This window comes from Pholis gunnellus (genome assembly GCF_910591455.1).
Source record: "Pholis gunnellus genome assembly, chromosome: 7".
In the NCBI taxonomy this organism is placed as follows: Eukaryota; Metazoa; Chordata; class Actinopteri; order Perciformes; family Pholidae; genus Pholis; species Pholis gunnellus.
Genome location: NC_136533.1, coordinates 17956967 through 17973498, shown reverse-complemented (window position 1 = coordinate 17973498; position 16532 = coordinate 17956967). Strand labels below are relative to the sequence as shown.

General features: G+C 47.3%; 1 protein-coding gene across 1 annotated transcript in view; it reads right to left on the bottom strand.

The window, feature by feature from the left end:
- The window catches only part of mob2a (MOB kinase activator 2a), a 52729-nt gene extending 37050 nt beyond the window's left edge, over window positions 1-15679 (bottom strand). The window contains exon 1 of the mRNA XM_079163384.1: window positions 15172-15679. Within this exon, the coding sequence (XP_079019510.1) occupies window positions 15172-15188 (17 nt within the window). The 5' untranslated portion in view covers window positions 15189-15679. The remainder of the gene's footprint in view (window positions 1-15171) is intronic.
- Window positions 15680-16532: the final 853 nt, after the last annotated feature.

The window sequence follows — 16532 nt, the reverse complement described above, 5'->3', positions numbered from 1 at the left end:
CGGAACTATTGATCTCTGTGTCGGCCTCTGGCTGGTGCTGGACTGGTAGTGCTGGTTTCATACTGCAGCCGCTTGATACAGTCATGTGATAGTGGACTGGAAAGAGCTGACAGAGCCCGGTGCACACAGAGAAGGCCTGTAAGCCATGATTATGCAACAGCCAGATCTGATTTCATGCTCATTGGATCTCTCTCTCATTCTCTCTTCTCCCATACTCTCTCCATTTCTCTTCATGCCACCACCAACTGTCTGCTACATGTTGTCCTTTTTGATTATCGCACGCACACGCACACACACACACACACACACACACACACACACACACACACACACACACACAGGACATGTGCTGCCCTCTTGTGGTAAAAGACGACACTACATCCAAATCCTGTTTAAAGCAAATGATCAGTTCTCTCTGAAGTCCAGCTAGAATTGCAACCCTCAGATAACTGCAAGCATTTTTTTTGTGACAAATTAGTCCGACGTCCTGAGCTGTGGCTCACTTACTATAATGGTAGTAATAATGACAAAATAGATTTAAAAGAGTGAACAACAGAGTCTGGAAAGCCGGTCAAACCAGATCAGATGAGGAGAGCCTGCGTGATATCAGGGCAGCCAGTGTTAACCACCACAGGAGGGAACATTTAGAGAAATAAAACACAGGTCCTTGTTGTGATGCTTTACAGTCTATCACAAGGTTCAAAAGCACATCAGGACATTTCAATGACTTTCAAGGTCATTCTGTTTATTAGTCTCCATTAGCTTCCTCTAAACGGAGGCCATCTTTACTGACATCACAGAGGCCTGATTGTTTTCCTCATCGTTACTATTGTGGCTGAATCAATGCAGATCTCCGTCAGAGGTTCATGGGTTGAGGAGTATTAATAGATTTGATGACATTAAAGAAGTTTTTATCATTTTCCTGAAGTAGTTTTCAGAAATCTTTTATTTTCTTTCATGGATTTTTGAGGCCTGTGGGAACAGCGATATCAGAATCGTGACAACCAGCGAATCACGCTGGAATGTACGCAGACAGATTGCATGAGTCAGTCATCGATTTAGTAGAGATTTTTGTATTACTTATCTTAACAAAACTCAACATCATTTCCCCAGGTGGTATCATTTAACCCCTTTAAAGCAGCTAAGCTAAAGAAAAATGGAATCTCAAAACTACAACAATGTGCCGATTTATAATTTCAAAAAAGCTTTACTGTGACTACAACATCCTAAAAAAGTGGGTTCTGCACTCGGCAGTCTTTTCCCCAAATGAATGATGCAGGTAAAACACACACCTTTAAGATCATTTTCTAAACTACTTGTTAAGCAGTGACAATAAAGTGAACCATCCTGATCCGCATCAGCAGGAGAATCTGTGTGAATCACTTATATAATGTGAACCGACATTCCTTCAAATGGATTCAAATCTCCAGACAGAAAGCGTGCTTTGAGTACGTGGAGCATCTCCCAACAGCTCTGACGCTAGAGAAGGTCGAGCCAGGTAGCGTATGCCCACACTGGAAAAGGTTCCTTCATTCCATGCATACACACATGAGTGTGCACCCCACAGCCACCAGCGGTTACTGCAGCTGGTATGTGCAGTGGTGTGTGTGTGTGTGTGTGTGTGTGTGTGTGTGTGTACAAGTTATTCACCCTCTGCAGAGACCGGTGACCTCTAATCCCCTTTGACCACAGCTGCTCACCTTTCAGCTGTTAATGCACTTCAGACACATAACCAGCTTCACTTAAGGTCTAACTGGGCAACAGGAAGTAATACAGCTGCTCGGAGCAAAACAGAGAAGAAGAAGAATCAAGAATTTGTGTGTTTTTTGTGGTTTCTGGAAAGGAAACTGGAAATGTATATGTTTTGTGCATTCCCTATTTTTGTATCATTCTTGTTGATAACTGCAAACCACAGCAGCACATGGCATGACATCACATCAATTTCCCAGAGGCCTCTTCACTAAAACTGTCGAATTAACGAATATAAAACACGGCACAAAGGCTAATTAACAGAATTCAGGCAGGCGGGACACGTCAATAGCGAGACAGAGGAGACCGAAAGTGTGAGTAAAGACACGTGCGGTTAGAGAGACGGAGCTCACGTTGCCTCTTTCTGAAACGCCGAGCAGAGTGACAGACGCCCAGCTGGAGCCCGCATGAGGAAGCCAGCGCTTCCTGTGTTTGTGCATCTCACCGTTTGCTTTTCAGCACAACGAGTGACGAAGACTTCCTACGACTCCCCTGGCCTGTCGGAGAGGCAGAACAATGAGGAGGAAAGGAGAGCGCGTTACAGCACAGGGGTGAGGGCCGAGAGGGAGACAAAGGGACAACACACACACAAGCCAAACATGAGGCCAAATGCAAACAGAGGCACGGATACAGGTGGAGACACACACACCCGGGCCAAACAAGCAAACATGCAGCGAGTCGAGCACAGAAAACTGCAATAACAGCAAGTACAACATGAGAAAGGGGGAAGCACAGAAACCAAATGAAGAGTCCTTGTGACCTCCAGTGTCAGCTTCCTTGTACCAAACCCCCCCACACACACACACACACACACACACACACACACACACACACACACACACACACACACACACACACACACACACACACACACACACACACACACACACACGAAAGAGTCCCCACTACCTCAACCACTACTACAACGCAATCCCCGGGGATTATGAGAAAATGTACCATCTGTGTGCTGTGCACTGTATTTCTGCCCCCCTCCCCTCCGGCCCTGAGAGAAACACGAAGTCAACAGAGCGGACCAAAAAAAAAAAGAAAAACCCCTGACCTACTGTTCCTGTGTGAGAGGAAACGGATGTGGGGAATGTGTCTCGGTTGTTCTCATTGTCTCTCGCTCGCGCACGAAACAAAACGCGCAAAACCGACGCGTCATCCAAAAGGTTGAGGACAGAATAGCTAACAGAGCGGATGTCCAGCACACCAGTTTGTGCACATATAGCCTCATCCAGAGCCATACATAGACCTTTACTATTTCTATCTGTGTCCCCACCCCCCCACACACTTGACAAATCCTGGCTTTTGAAGTGGAGTCACGAAGGTCATAACGACTGTGTGTCGAGTGTGTTAGAAGAAACGTGGTGATTAAAGGGGCTTTGAGACTACAGATACTGACGGCCTGCCTTCCTACCTGGGGTGTGGCTTTTGAAAGACGAGCAGGGGAAGTCCAATGAAAGATGCAAATGAATTGCATTACAGGAAAAGTAGGATCCAGCAATTTTTTTACCTTGATGCTTACTGGGGAATGACATCAGGATCACTCAACATTTGCTGATGAATAAACTAATTGTTGCAGGTCTCTTGCGATTCCTCGTCGAGGCTCAAATATGCATCTGAACCAATAATTCCCTCCCAGCATTTAGTGCCCTGCAACATAGCTGGCCGCTTCTCAAAAAAGCCGGACATAAGCAGCACAGCTCTGCAGCGGCAACATGAGACGGACCCCAGGATGTAGAGAAGGGCAGAGTAGCAGAGCAGAGGAGGGGCCAGGGAGAAGATGAAGAGAAACGGTACGCGACAGACAGGAGGTCAGGAGTCACCGTTCGCTTCACAGATCTTCTCCCTCCATCGCTCTTCGTGTGGGCTAATCTCTTCCATCTCACCTCCCCGAGCTGCACCGCTCACTTAGCCTCATTTAACCAGCTAACGGCTGGTAATAAATCAGCAGCACACTCCCCCCCCCCCTGATATATGATTCAGTCCACTCGAGCTTCCAGTGCGAGGCAGCTACTGTAGGTAGAACACCTCAGTAGGGAGTACGGGTCAGACAGCAGGCAGAAGACAGGAAGGGGAATATTAAATGTTGGATATAACGATGAAACTGGAAAGGAAGGGAAGGCAGAGCAGACTTTGACTCACCATTTTCTTGGAGTTTAGATGAATTTTTATCTTTGACAACATAAAACCAAAAACTAGGGGACGAGTATCATTTGAAGAGTTTTAATACCAATGTTAAAAAAGTTAAAGTTTCCCATTTAGATCTAAATAAAAAGTATACAAGCCTATGAGTCTGAGAAAACATTCAGTGTTTCACAATTTGACAGCTTTATATACTTAATGCTACTGATACAACAGGCTGTATTCAAAACTAACGCGGTTTAGTACCCAACCCTTCCACCAACATGTTGACTTCAGCATTAAAAAATATAAATACCTCAATAAAGTCCAATCTCACAGAATCGTACTGTGCCCAGATTGTTAGGTAGCTTACTAAGCTTGTTTAGTCCGTCTACCACGTTACTTGTTATGGTCAAACAGTGCTCTGACGATACTAAACAGATACAGTCTGCCTCTCACGACAATATGTTTCAGTGAAGCTCTAGTGTTGACAGACTGAGTTGGACCTGATGGTGAGAAGAAGTCCTTCCTCCCTTCCCCTGGCTTCCTGGATTAAACTGCTGGCTTTGCTCCCACGCCTTCGCTCCTCATAAACACCCCGCGGTTACAGCTAGCTTTTAACGCAGCTCCTAATGCTACCAGGCTGTTGGCTCAGTGGTAGCGTTTGTCACAAGCCACCCAGTCCAGAGGCCACCGGTGATTAAAAAAGGCCTTTTTAGAAAAGGTCACGTTTAGCAGGTTTCTATGGCTGGAAGCTCACACCAGAGAAGAAAAAGCCAATGTTGTGACACCAGACCACACAGCTGTGTATGCAAGGCCTTCACTGTGTTTTAATGAAGTACGGTGTGTGTGTGTGTGTGTGTGTGTGTGTGTGTGTGTGTGTGTGTGTGTGTGTGTGTGTGTGTGTGTGTGTGTGTGTGTGTGAAGATGGCGGTACACGGGCAGAGCATGTTCCCCAGTCAATCACACGTATCCGTGTTTACACACACTTCCTTAAGGGAGTATCAGCAGCCTTATAGGGGTCAACTCCTCTGTTGTGCGTCTTGTGTTCAGCACTGAGCTGCTCTCTGCCTCACTTGTGGGAGGCGCAGTCAGCAGCTCCCCTACAATGACCCGAACCCAGCAGCGGATATCAGACGACCCCGAACACCAGCTCCCTCTTTGCCTTCATTCCAACGCAAGCTCTTCCCTCAAAAACATCTCGCTCCTCCTCCACATACTTTTCTTTTTTGTTTTTTAGATGTGAAGCACCTCATGCAGCAGCAGCAGTGCGTGTGACGCGCTCACAAACTCGCACGTTCATCTTTAGCAGGCTTCAGCGCGCTGTCAGCAAGGTAGCCCGTGTTAGATCTGCTGATGTTGCATCTTAAAAGCAGAGAAAGTAACAACTGCTGCGGTTTTAACATTTGGACTGTTGAGCGGACAAATGAGACATTTTCAGCCGTCTCCGTGTGCTCTAGAAAAACATAATAGGTAATAGATGGTACAACTATTTGCAGCATTAAAACACTTAAGGGAAAATTGTGCAAACAAATTCATCCCGTCTACTAAATCTGTCCGTCTAAACTGCTGCTGTTGGTATCTTCCCCGCCGGTAGGTGGCGCAGGTTTGAAACCTCGGTACCGAGTGACATCAGCTGGGTGTGGATGTGGGTGACTTGCCTCAATCGCAGTGTGTGTGTGTGTGTGTGTGTGTCCTTCCTTTTACGATCCTCCCACATCAGAGCTACACCCTGCTCCCCCGCCCTGTATCTCTGTTGACATGCTGTCCGTCATGGTGGCAGGAAGTTGAGGAGACGTGCCGGCCATATGGGCAGATCAGAGCCATACGGCCGACACATATGAAACATATGGCTGCTGGTCGCGGCCTGTCGGCCATTAAGCCTCCTCCATCGCCGTCCCTCTCTAATCTTACAGGCTGCATTGCCGCGGTTTAATTTCCTTCACCTCACCTGCATCTACATGTGCTACGTGAGCGTTAACAAACATATGCATGTACAGATATACACACACACACAAACACACACATACATTTTTGTGTTGTATGGGTTGCTACACTTCGGTCTCTTACTTTCATGCCTTCTCTTCAGCAATCTCTTGTTTAAACCTGCCCTACACACCTCACCCCGCCCTGCTCATGTGGTACAGCGATGAGTAACAGCTGGTACCTTTTAGTTCTCCGTTTCGTCCTTGGCAGGTAAAGTTTGTTTCCTGGCACGAGATTATTCATTGGAACTGCTGCTCTCCCCCCTCCTTCAGTGACAGCGAAGAGCGTGTTTACTGCAATGTTTATTTGCAATGTTGATGACCTGGGAATTTACCTTTCCCCTCCTCAAAGTGGGACAGAAATAAATGGCTGGAATAGGAGACACACTGGGCCCAGTTAAGGTCTAACAGAGTTTAAAAGATATTAGTACAAACTATCATGAGCTCCATTCCAGTTCCTCCCAGTTAGTGAAGCAAAGACAACTCTTTGAATGAGGTCGAAACCATCCATGACATCATTTCTACTTCCTGTCCAAAGCTGCTACACAGGAAGTTCACAATTGAAAAAAAAGGTCAAGAGCAGCGCCCTCACTTTGAGTACAGTAGGATGTCTTCATATTCACATCTATGGTGTTCAGTATGAGGCTTCACGTCATTCTCCACACTTGACTATCTTCTCCTCTCTTCTCCCCGTCCTTTTTTCCCCCCGGGTGCTCTCAGCGGGGGCTCCGTTGCAACTACTGTAATCCCCCTTTAGAGAGGGTATCCACGGCACAGGGCTGATCCATACACATGCACACCAACACTAACGTGCTTATACACAACAAAAATGCAAGATTGCACACACGTACATGCACGTGACAGCCAGGGGGGGAAGGGGGGGTTGTTGATTAAAAGGGGATAAAGAAAATAGCGGGGAAAGAAGGAAGTTGAGGAGGAGCAGAGCCTCGAGTACCGAGATGAACTTGGCTCCCCGAGGCGTGTGTGCTCTTAAAGTATGCGTGTGTGTACTCGGCTCGCCTTGCCTGATGCAACCGCAGAGATCTCTAATCCAATTACCAGTTCAGACCAGCCCTAGCGGCCTAGCCTCAGCCCACCAAGGACAAACCGAGCTAGCTTACACCGACGCTGGCGGCCCACCGGCTCTGCACAGATTTAGCAGCTCACTGCTCAGCCGAAGCCTCGCCCAAGGGTGCCGACCACATCCTAGTGAAGAATAAATAAAACCAGAATGAAATGCTTCCTCCTCCAAGACAAATGAGGTCTCTTAATCTCAACTGATTAGGTGTCTTATCTCACTGGTTGAACGGGGAAATACTGGTCTACGGGGCGACCGCTCAAAATCTTGGTTTTAAAGTTTCAGGAATCAAACCAATGAATAGAAGGATTCCAATGCATTTTAATACGTCTCTCCTTCTGTTGGTTTTACCTCTCTCTCTCTCTCTCTCTCTCCTCTCTCTACTCTCTCTCTTTCTCTCTCTCTCTCTCTCTCTCTCTCTCTCTCTCTCTCTCTCTCTCTCTCTCTCTCTCTCTCTCTCTCTCTCTCTCTCTCTCTCTCTCTCTCTCTCTCTCTCTCTCTCTCTCTCTCTCTCTCTCTCTCTCTCTCTCTTGCACACGGCTCCAAACTCCATTCCTCTCTCTGCTGTTAAATCTCCCTCTATGTCCTGCACTGCAGACCTCTGCTGTTTCTAATCTGGCTCTCTGACCCACGTCGCCTCTTCGCATTTATCTCCATATCTCACCTATCGCCTCGTGCCACCATCGTTTCCCTCCTTCCATCGCTCTTCTACCCACACTTTCTATATCCTCCTGCTGCTGCTGCTGCTCTCCTCCTTATCAGCTGACCCCCCCCCCTCCCTCCTGTTCTTTCTCTCTGGTGTTTTGAATTTGCACTCCTCCGTTACCCCATCTCCCCTTTTTCTCCCTCTACATATCACATCGCGACGCAGTCAGGGAGGTTATGTCGTTGGTTCCTGAAGACTCTCAGGAGAAATAATTAAGCGTTTATGACATATAATGACACAGAGATCTCACACTCTTCTGATTGCTTGGGAAAAGTGAGTGTTAATTAACCACCCAAAGAAGAAAAGTAGCGTTAACTGTAATTTATAGCCGGAACTGAATCTGAAAGATTTTTAACCAGTCCTGAAATAAATGCAACCAACTGTACTGCAGTGTGTCCCTTGTGGGTGGATGGCAACAACAGCAACCCTCCTGCTGCAGGGGGTTCAACTTATTATAGCTGATCTTAAGACAGCTCTAGCTGGCAGCGCTCCATGACTAAGATCCTCTCTGACAGAACAGTAGCTGCTCCCAGGCCTGTGGCAGGCAGTCCTGCTGCTGGAGGAAACAGTGAAGTCCAGTTCTCACCAATAAGAGCTGGATGTGGAGTGAGAGCGGGACAGAGAAGCCGATTAGTCACGACTGGTCCTGCCCTCTGTCTTTTCTCCCCCCCCCCCCCGTCTGTCTGTCCAGTTGATGGCGGTGCCAGTTGTTTGCGCTGGGCAGGGCTGCCCAGAGCGTTATGACAGAGTAAACACAGTCGCAGCATGGTGTCACTCTCCTGACCCAGGTCATGCAAAGAGCAACACAACAGTGTGACCTAAATGAGCCCAACAATCTTCACAGTGAAAGAAAATCACGAACAAAATCTGCAGATCTTTGTTCAAGCTTGTGAACAGGTCAGGACTTATTGGAGTGGGCGGCGAAGCTTCACAAGCACAGCCGGCAGTCAGGTATTGAGTTGGGTTGCATTCGCAGCTTCTGGATCCATCACAGTAAGGAAGTTTGCACCAATACTCGCACAGCGCGCACCGTCCTCACCGGCTTTTGAAACCTCATCTTCGCTCAAACACACTGGCGAGAAAAAAAAGGGGCAAAAACAAGCGCAGAGTTTCCGCCTCAAGTGCTCGACGCAGCCGAGCTCGCATTAGGATTCTTCAATTATGCACTTGTGCATATTCAGTGAAAGGAAAACTGCCAAGTCATTCGGGTATCGCATTCATTTCTGGGCCTCTCCCGTGTCTTCGCCTCGGGGGAAAGCGAAGTTGTTCGTTCTTGTATCCAGGCCTTCAAAAAGCATTCAAATAGAGCCTTTATATCTCCCTCAGTGATGCACGGCGATGTCCTAAAAACCCTCCGTGATGCAGCACTGTGTCTTCAGGCCTGGAGATGGCTCACTTCAGAATGTATTCAGACCTGTTCTCCAGACACCAGCTAGTTGAAAAGCGCACTGCAACATGACGGTGCAATATTTGATAAGTTATAACCAACTCACATTAGTTGTACGTCAGTTAAGGGACGCAAGCAGTAGTTCTTTCTGTACCGACTGCCCTTCTCTCTCTCTAGCCGTGGCCGTCACGAGATCAACCACTTGCTCTAGGTGTCACCTTCCTGTGAAACCCCGAAGTCATCGACACCTCAGCACCACGACAGCTGAGCTTTAACGGTGCGGCGACGACCCCGCAGCACTTTTTTTTTGCTACTGGGGAAGAGGAGGAATCTGCTACCGTTGCCCCCAAAATAACGACACAGACTTCATGAGAAGCAAACGCCTCCAAATGTCTAAAGAAAAGGAGGCCGATGTCAGAGATGGGAGCTGAGGACTTGTTTGTTCAGACTCTGCCCCCTCCAGCTCTGCTCTGCTTTCCACCGTTTGCCTTCCTTCCCAGAACCGCACAATACAGCTTGTACAAGATATGACTCTGCATATAGACTATCCTCCTCCTACATGCTCAGCTCCGAATACACATCACACCCCTGCTAGCTTTTGTTGTTTAACATTTCCCGGAGAGGGCTGAGGCTGCCTTGGGCCTGCTCAGCGCTGCCTTCGCTCTCTGCGGCTCAACAAGTCCAGCTCAGGCAGCAGTCAAGCACGCAACCGTCTCTGCACATCAACGTCTCCCGCGAGAGAAAAAAAGAGAAACGAGAGAGGGAGAGAAACAAACAGAGCCGGGGAGTGAACGACAAGAACGACTTCAAAGTGACTAAGATGCCCTTTCTGGGGAGCAAACAAGCCAACTAGCCTTCTCGTCATTCAGCCCGAAGCATGGGGCTGGGCCCAAGGCACATAAACCAACGAGGAGAGAAATATCAAACACTATTTTTGCCGTTGAACCAACTGTATGGCAATGTTTGAGGTGCAATATTTTCTCCCCCTTGTAAGCAAATGGAGGTGGACGTAGTATTATTTGAGTCAACACATATCTGACGACCTTCAGTTTTTTTGAAGGCCGTCAGATATGTTCTGAAAAGATGCACAGTAGTAGTTACTGCAGGGCTGAGAAATTGGATTGCATTTAACATGCAGGGGCGGATATTTTCTTGACCATTGAGTGATACTTGGGCTCCAATGAAACAGAAACGCTCCGGCCTAATCAACCGCTCATTGACACGTGAAACTTAAAACTGTGTATGAATAAGTGAATGCACCAAACAGCATCAGTCAAAACAACCGATGTGAAACAAGGGTGTAATTTTTCTCAGGGTTCGGTGCTGTGGACAGCCAGTGTGTGTTGAGGAACTGGGCTAGCTGCCACCCGCAACACGAGTCCAATTTGTAAAACAACAATGTCACTAAAGGTTTGGCTGGCTTACGTGGTCTTAAAAAGTCTTGGCCTGGGCCGCCTTTGGTGTGTAGTCGTAAAGCAAACTTTAGTGCCAGACGCAATAAATTGATTCTTCACAGAACGGGATCCTGACTGCAGGATCTGACACACGGACGGAAGATGTCGTCACTGAAACAGTAACAAGCAGGGGCACACTGAGACCTTCTGCTAAGCCGACTACTACACTGCTCTCAGGTCAGCCCCAACAACAGAACAGTGTACCAGAGAAACACTACGGATTGTAGAGCTAGAAATAAATAAAAGCAAAGTCAGACTCCATCCCCGTCTAGACCACGCAACGCGGTGCCAGCGTTGGTTAGTTGCTATTCTCGAGCAGGTGACTGCCTCGAGATGATGTCTGCTCATCTGCCACAGCGCATTATTAGCAGCGGAAACAGACACCTGGGCTGAGACCGTGTGCAGAGTCAGACGTCCGTGTGTGTGCGCGTGCGTGTGTGTGTGTGCACGTGGGGTGGAGATGGAAATAAGGCAGTGGGGTTGCTCGAGGACAGGGTTGCAATGTGCAAAATCCACATTAGGAACATCTACATATACACGCAGAGCAAGTCGGAAGCATGAAAGGAATATTTGTCACAACATGCCGCCTCAGAATGAAACTAAAACCACCACCACACAGAATCCTCGCACAGAGTTTCTCATGCTTGGGTTCAGCACCGTGCATAGAGATACATCTTTAGAAAAGGTTTTTAAGAATTAGTTTGAATAACGTCTGTTGACTATTTCTCATATATATATATATATATATATATATATATATATGGCTGCTAGGAGTCTATAGGTAGAGCCACTGCACTTCCTGACAGATATGGAGTAGCAGTGTTTTTCTCCACTGCAATATAGATATATTTCTATATATATATAGTTTATGTTTACATATTCAACACACTTTGTTGCTGCGATGCGATAAGGAACACCATCCTGTACTACTCTGCTGTAAACAGCTACTCTAAGACACCAAACCTCAGTTCTTTCTTCGGCGTGAGCCACAGTGAACCAGACAGACGTCGTCCGCTGAAGAGGAAGTTCAGTCTAGAAGTGGTTCTTGTAAATTCCCGTTCTCTTTCTGCCACGACACCAATCACTGATGTCGTTTATCTCATTTACTCTCATTATCGACTGCAGCAGTGCCTGGTTCAAAGGCAACACACCTCATAGTTCTTAAAGTTGTACTGAGTGATTGTTCTTTGGATTTCTTATTTCGGGGGAAGATGAACACTTTCTCAAACATATCAGTGTTTAGTGTTGCCTCACCTTAACTTACAAAACTATTAACCTGATATATAGTTGATATTATTTTTCTTCTCGCAGAAAAACATGTTCAAAACAAGCGTTGGCTTCTCAAATACGAGAACCCAACGATAATTATGCCTAAAATTACCCACAAAATGAGAGGATGCAACAAGCGGGTGACTCTTTCACACTATTACTCGCATTACTCCCATCATGCAGGATAATGATGCCCATGCCCCATTAAGTCACAGGTGATGCAGAGCGAGCTACAGTAAGTGTAGCCTACATTAAATCCGACTCTTTCTCCGGTCAGGCGGCCTAAAGTGGCGCTCCACTTAGCTGCTGTAGTTTCCATTCTCTCGCTCTTCGTTCAGCATTACCAATCCATCACTCGAGAGCGAGGGGATTAAACATCTGCCAAAGCCCGTCCATTCCCCCCCGGCAGGGAAAAAAAAAAAAAAAGACACATTTAGGCGTCGCGAATCTCTCCAGTGATTTAACGTCCTCTCCGTCTCTGAGTCAGGACGGATGAGGTCATTCGGCTCTGAAATAATGCGCCCTGTCCAATATAAATACACTGAATAACTCGCAGACACATTGTTGCTTACATTTTAATGCAAGCACATGAATGACACACACCGTTGTTAAGCCTCCCGCAGAGGCCACAGGGGGAAAAGAAATGTCATTAGTAGGCCGTCATCTGCTATTGACCTCCATTTGATTCCCTGTGGAGCTTCATCCTTCCCATCAACTACTCCACCCCCCCCCACCTGCTAATTTCCTCCCTAATCAACCATTCCATCAAAAGCATTCAGATCTCCTTCCTCCACCGGTCACACACCTGCCGTCTCCCATTCCTCCATCCCTTTAGATCGCCCTGCCTTTCCCCTCATCAGTCTCTGCCATTACATTCATCACGCTTTTTTCCTTCCGTTCTCTCCTCCACATTTCTCCCCAAATCAGCTGCTTTCACAACCATCTCTCTTTCTTCCATCATCCCCTCCCCTCCCCTCCGGTACTGGCTGTGGCGTCCTTCTCCCCGGGTCTAAAATTCAGAATGATTACACGCTTGGTTAACTCATTCATGGCCTCCACTCAGTCAGTGACGCACGCTGGACGCACGCCCGCTCGCTTCAGTTGCATTCAGCTCACATACACACACCTCACCCGCATCGATACAGTAGACAACGTGCAGGTTTAACATGAAGGTAAACACAAATTAGACCTGGTCAGTGGGGCAAAGGGAATACAGAAATGGACAAGTGACACTACATTGTAGATACCGTACTTAAATTTGTCATGAATAAAACAATTCTAGTTTTTCTGAGTGATGACACACTGAGTCATTTAAAAAGGTGTCACTCCACAAAAAAAGATTCAACATCTTAGATTGAGTGTCAGTGTGATTTAATATCAACTATTTTGTGAAAATCCACGATAATCCTGATTGTTTGCAAACACAGGAAGACATTTGCTCTCTCTCTTTACACGTATGTGGTTCTTCTTCGCTTTGCTCACCTCACCTCACCAAGACGTAACTGGGTGTTGCTTTTGAATTCCTAAAAGATCACTAGGCAAACCAGTTTAATCCGACTGCACCAAGTGTTTGGGCAAACAATTTAATTATTTCATGGAAGTGACGGGGGGGGGGGGGGGGGGTTAAGACCTATAAATCACATATACAACGGTGAGAACTGTTGCTGCAACAAGTCGATGCAAGAACCGGCTACCAAAACCAGGAAAACCAGTGTCAGGAGGAGGACAACACTTGAGATAAAGAAAGAAAAAAAAGAAAGCTTTCAGAGAGAACCAATTATTTTTGGTTTCAACTGCACAAATGCTATATTATGTCAGTCTGTTTGAAATAGGCCATGCATAAAAACACATGGGGTCATCCGAATTTACAATCTACCAAGATTAGATGAAATTTGTGCCCCCCCCCCCCCCCCCCCCCCCCCCCGAAACAGAGACTGTTTGGTAAAAATGGTGGACAAGACAAGATAGATACATGCAAACCAAGCAGTTCCAGCAGCAGTATTTCAGCTCATATGCCTCACACGCCGGTACTCTGGTTGGGGGTGTAGAGGGGCAGCATTGTTATCTCTTAGCCACAATGTTATGATGTGAAAAAAACCACCCATGATAACATGCTTCCACCCTTCCTCAGCCCCAATCCACCGGCGAAGTGCTGCAGCCAGCCAGCCAGCCTCACTGATAACCAGTCAGCAAAAAGGAAACTCTCACAGCGACACACCTTACTGTGCAAGTCCGGATGTTGCACTTTTTAGAAAGATATCGGATTCCACTGTGCTTCAAAATTAAGCATCGCAGGTTAAAATCAAATCTCACCCATGAGCATGAAAAATGTGTTGATGTGGAAAAGAAACACACCGTGGCCTGTGAGTTTGTTGAGCCCCTTCTTCACTGACAGGCGAGCGTGACCCAGGTTCTGACCAGACAACCCGGTGACTTTAAGTTTGCATAGCAAATACATAAGTACATGCAAGACTGGTCACTTACACCAATAGCACAGGTTGGATACAGTGACCACAGCCTTGGTGTTTGGCTGTATAACAGGTGTAACACCGAGGCAGGTGTATCTCAGTCAGTAGCGCTTGCAGCTCTCACCCAAACCCATGACTCCAGCTGCATTAAGCCGAAAATAGTAAGTGAGAAACTGCACCATCAAGGTTAAAAAAAATACACTCCACCTTAAGTTACTGTAATGTGCACCTCGCCTTAATGACAACTCTACATTGTGTTTCAGTGAAATTACTCGCATCATGTTTATTCATCTTTCTCCAAGGTTCCCATCTCACAAGCATGAGAGCTGTATCCTCCATCAATGAGCTCGTTGTCACCAAAAACCTCCGTTGTGTCCCAAAAGCTACCGTGAAGTCAGCATGCCTGATGACGGCAGGTCTCGTGGAAGCGGCCAGCGCACCTTGCACAGGAAATAAACCTAAAACCGCCGCGTTAGCAAGACTGACAGGTTGCTAACGTTAGCCCCATTCGCTGTGTTAATCATTCCTATAAATAGACTCCCTGTGCAGCAAACTGGCCCCTACAGAAATATTCTCACAACCTAATCTGGGCACTGCCACCCGTTGGCTGGGTGGCTGCAGGCCGCAGAGAGGATACCAAAATACCGCCTGGCCCTGGGTAACAGTCTGGCTGGTTTACCGCTGCAGGATGAGACCGTTACCAGCTTTGCTATCGAGCTAGCATCGCAGAGCTACACTAAGCTAGGCAACATGCTACCCGCTTGTGGCTGTACGAATGCGTTTGAGTGGGAATTTAACAGCATTCAGTGCGACAATGCACCTGTCTACTGCCGACTCCGGTGGTGACTGCTACCGTGCAGTACATTTGCAGTCGGCAGTAGAAAGACTGCGCAGTTGACCTGACAGAGGAGAGTAAGCTGGCTAGGCACGTTAGCGGTCTGTACTCACCCCATTAACCAATCCATGGCGCTGTTTGTGGCTAGCTTAGCTAACGTTAGCTAGCAGGGGATGAATCCACCAGGAGCTGGAGGCGACCCCCTAGTTTATCCAGCCACCACCCTCGCTGCCCTGGCCCGCGAGTCCCGTCGCTCTCCCCGGGGCTCGTGTCTCTCACCCGGCTGCTGGATCCTGGTCGGTCAAACGCAAACGCCGCTTAAACTTAGAGCGATTGTCCTTGTTTTGATCCTCAGCTGGCTCGGATCATGGAGTGGCAGTGACACAGTCAGATCAGTCGGTTAGCTGGTAGCGGGAGCGCCGCACTGAGTGACTTTGAGCAGGAAGCGGAGGAGAGCAGGACAGCGGTTCGGGGTCTGCCTGGAGTCGCGGTGTCCGGTGTGCAGTGACGCCGAGAGCTTGCCTGCTGGGGATGCCGCTGGTCAACTCGGTAACCTCTGTCATGAAGCCTTGTATGGCTACCGTGCTATAGCTGACAGCCCGGACCTCCACTGGAGCTGCTGCTTTCTGAGCGGAGTCTAAATCGGAGTCCGGAAGTAAACACAGAGCCGACCCACTCTGTCTCTCCCGTGCGTAAAATGCGTGTCACGCAGTGCTGTATGAACATGGATGCAATAGGATACGTAGTGAGCGAGTTAGATATAAAGGTAGTGTCAGTTTGACAGTCCGAGCAATTGGAGACATCTAGGTCTACTACTTGAGACTTTATCACTTTAAATGGATGGCGATCACGTCTGCTGTCGACATTGAGTTTAATTGTTATAACACATTAGTTGCCATCTTATTCTAGGGCAGTGTTGCCCAACCTCTGGTTCAGAAACCGCAAAAGGTCCAAAGATATAAAGGTTCCCCAGATGATTTAAAAAAATCAAAAAAAGTAAAATGAGACAAATCACAAAACCAACCTGTGATGAGGGGTCACAATTAGACATTGCTTCATTGCAGGTGGTCGGGAACCCCCTTTTTTTTTTAATGAAAACCTACTATTATCCTTTTCCATCTTAGCTGATATGTGGAGGTGCACCATGGGATTAAATCTTACTATATAACAGGACAAGCTCTTCCAGTATAACTAATTCTTTATGGTCGTAGAAATTAAGCTTTTACTTGACCAAGGCTTGACCAACCAGGGAATGCAAGCATACAGTATAGTTTGTATTGTGTTCACATGATGCACATCTCTAAATAAAGTTGTAATCCGTCCACTCATTACCAGAAACTCAAGACACACCGAAAGCTTGTGGCCAGGTACTCCACTTTGGGGATACTGGTGGTCTCAGGCTCGAGGAGCATATAATGAAGCTGCCATGTACATTCTGCCGTGTGCCACTGTACTGGATGGGAATCTGAGATGA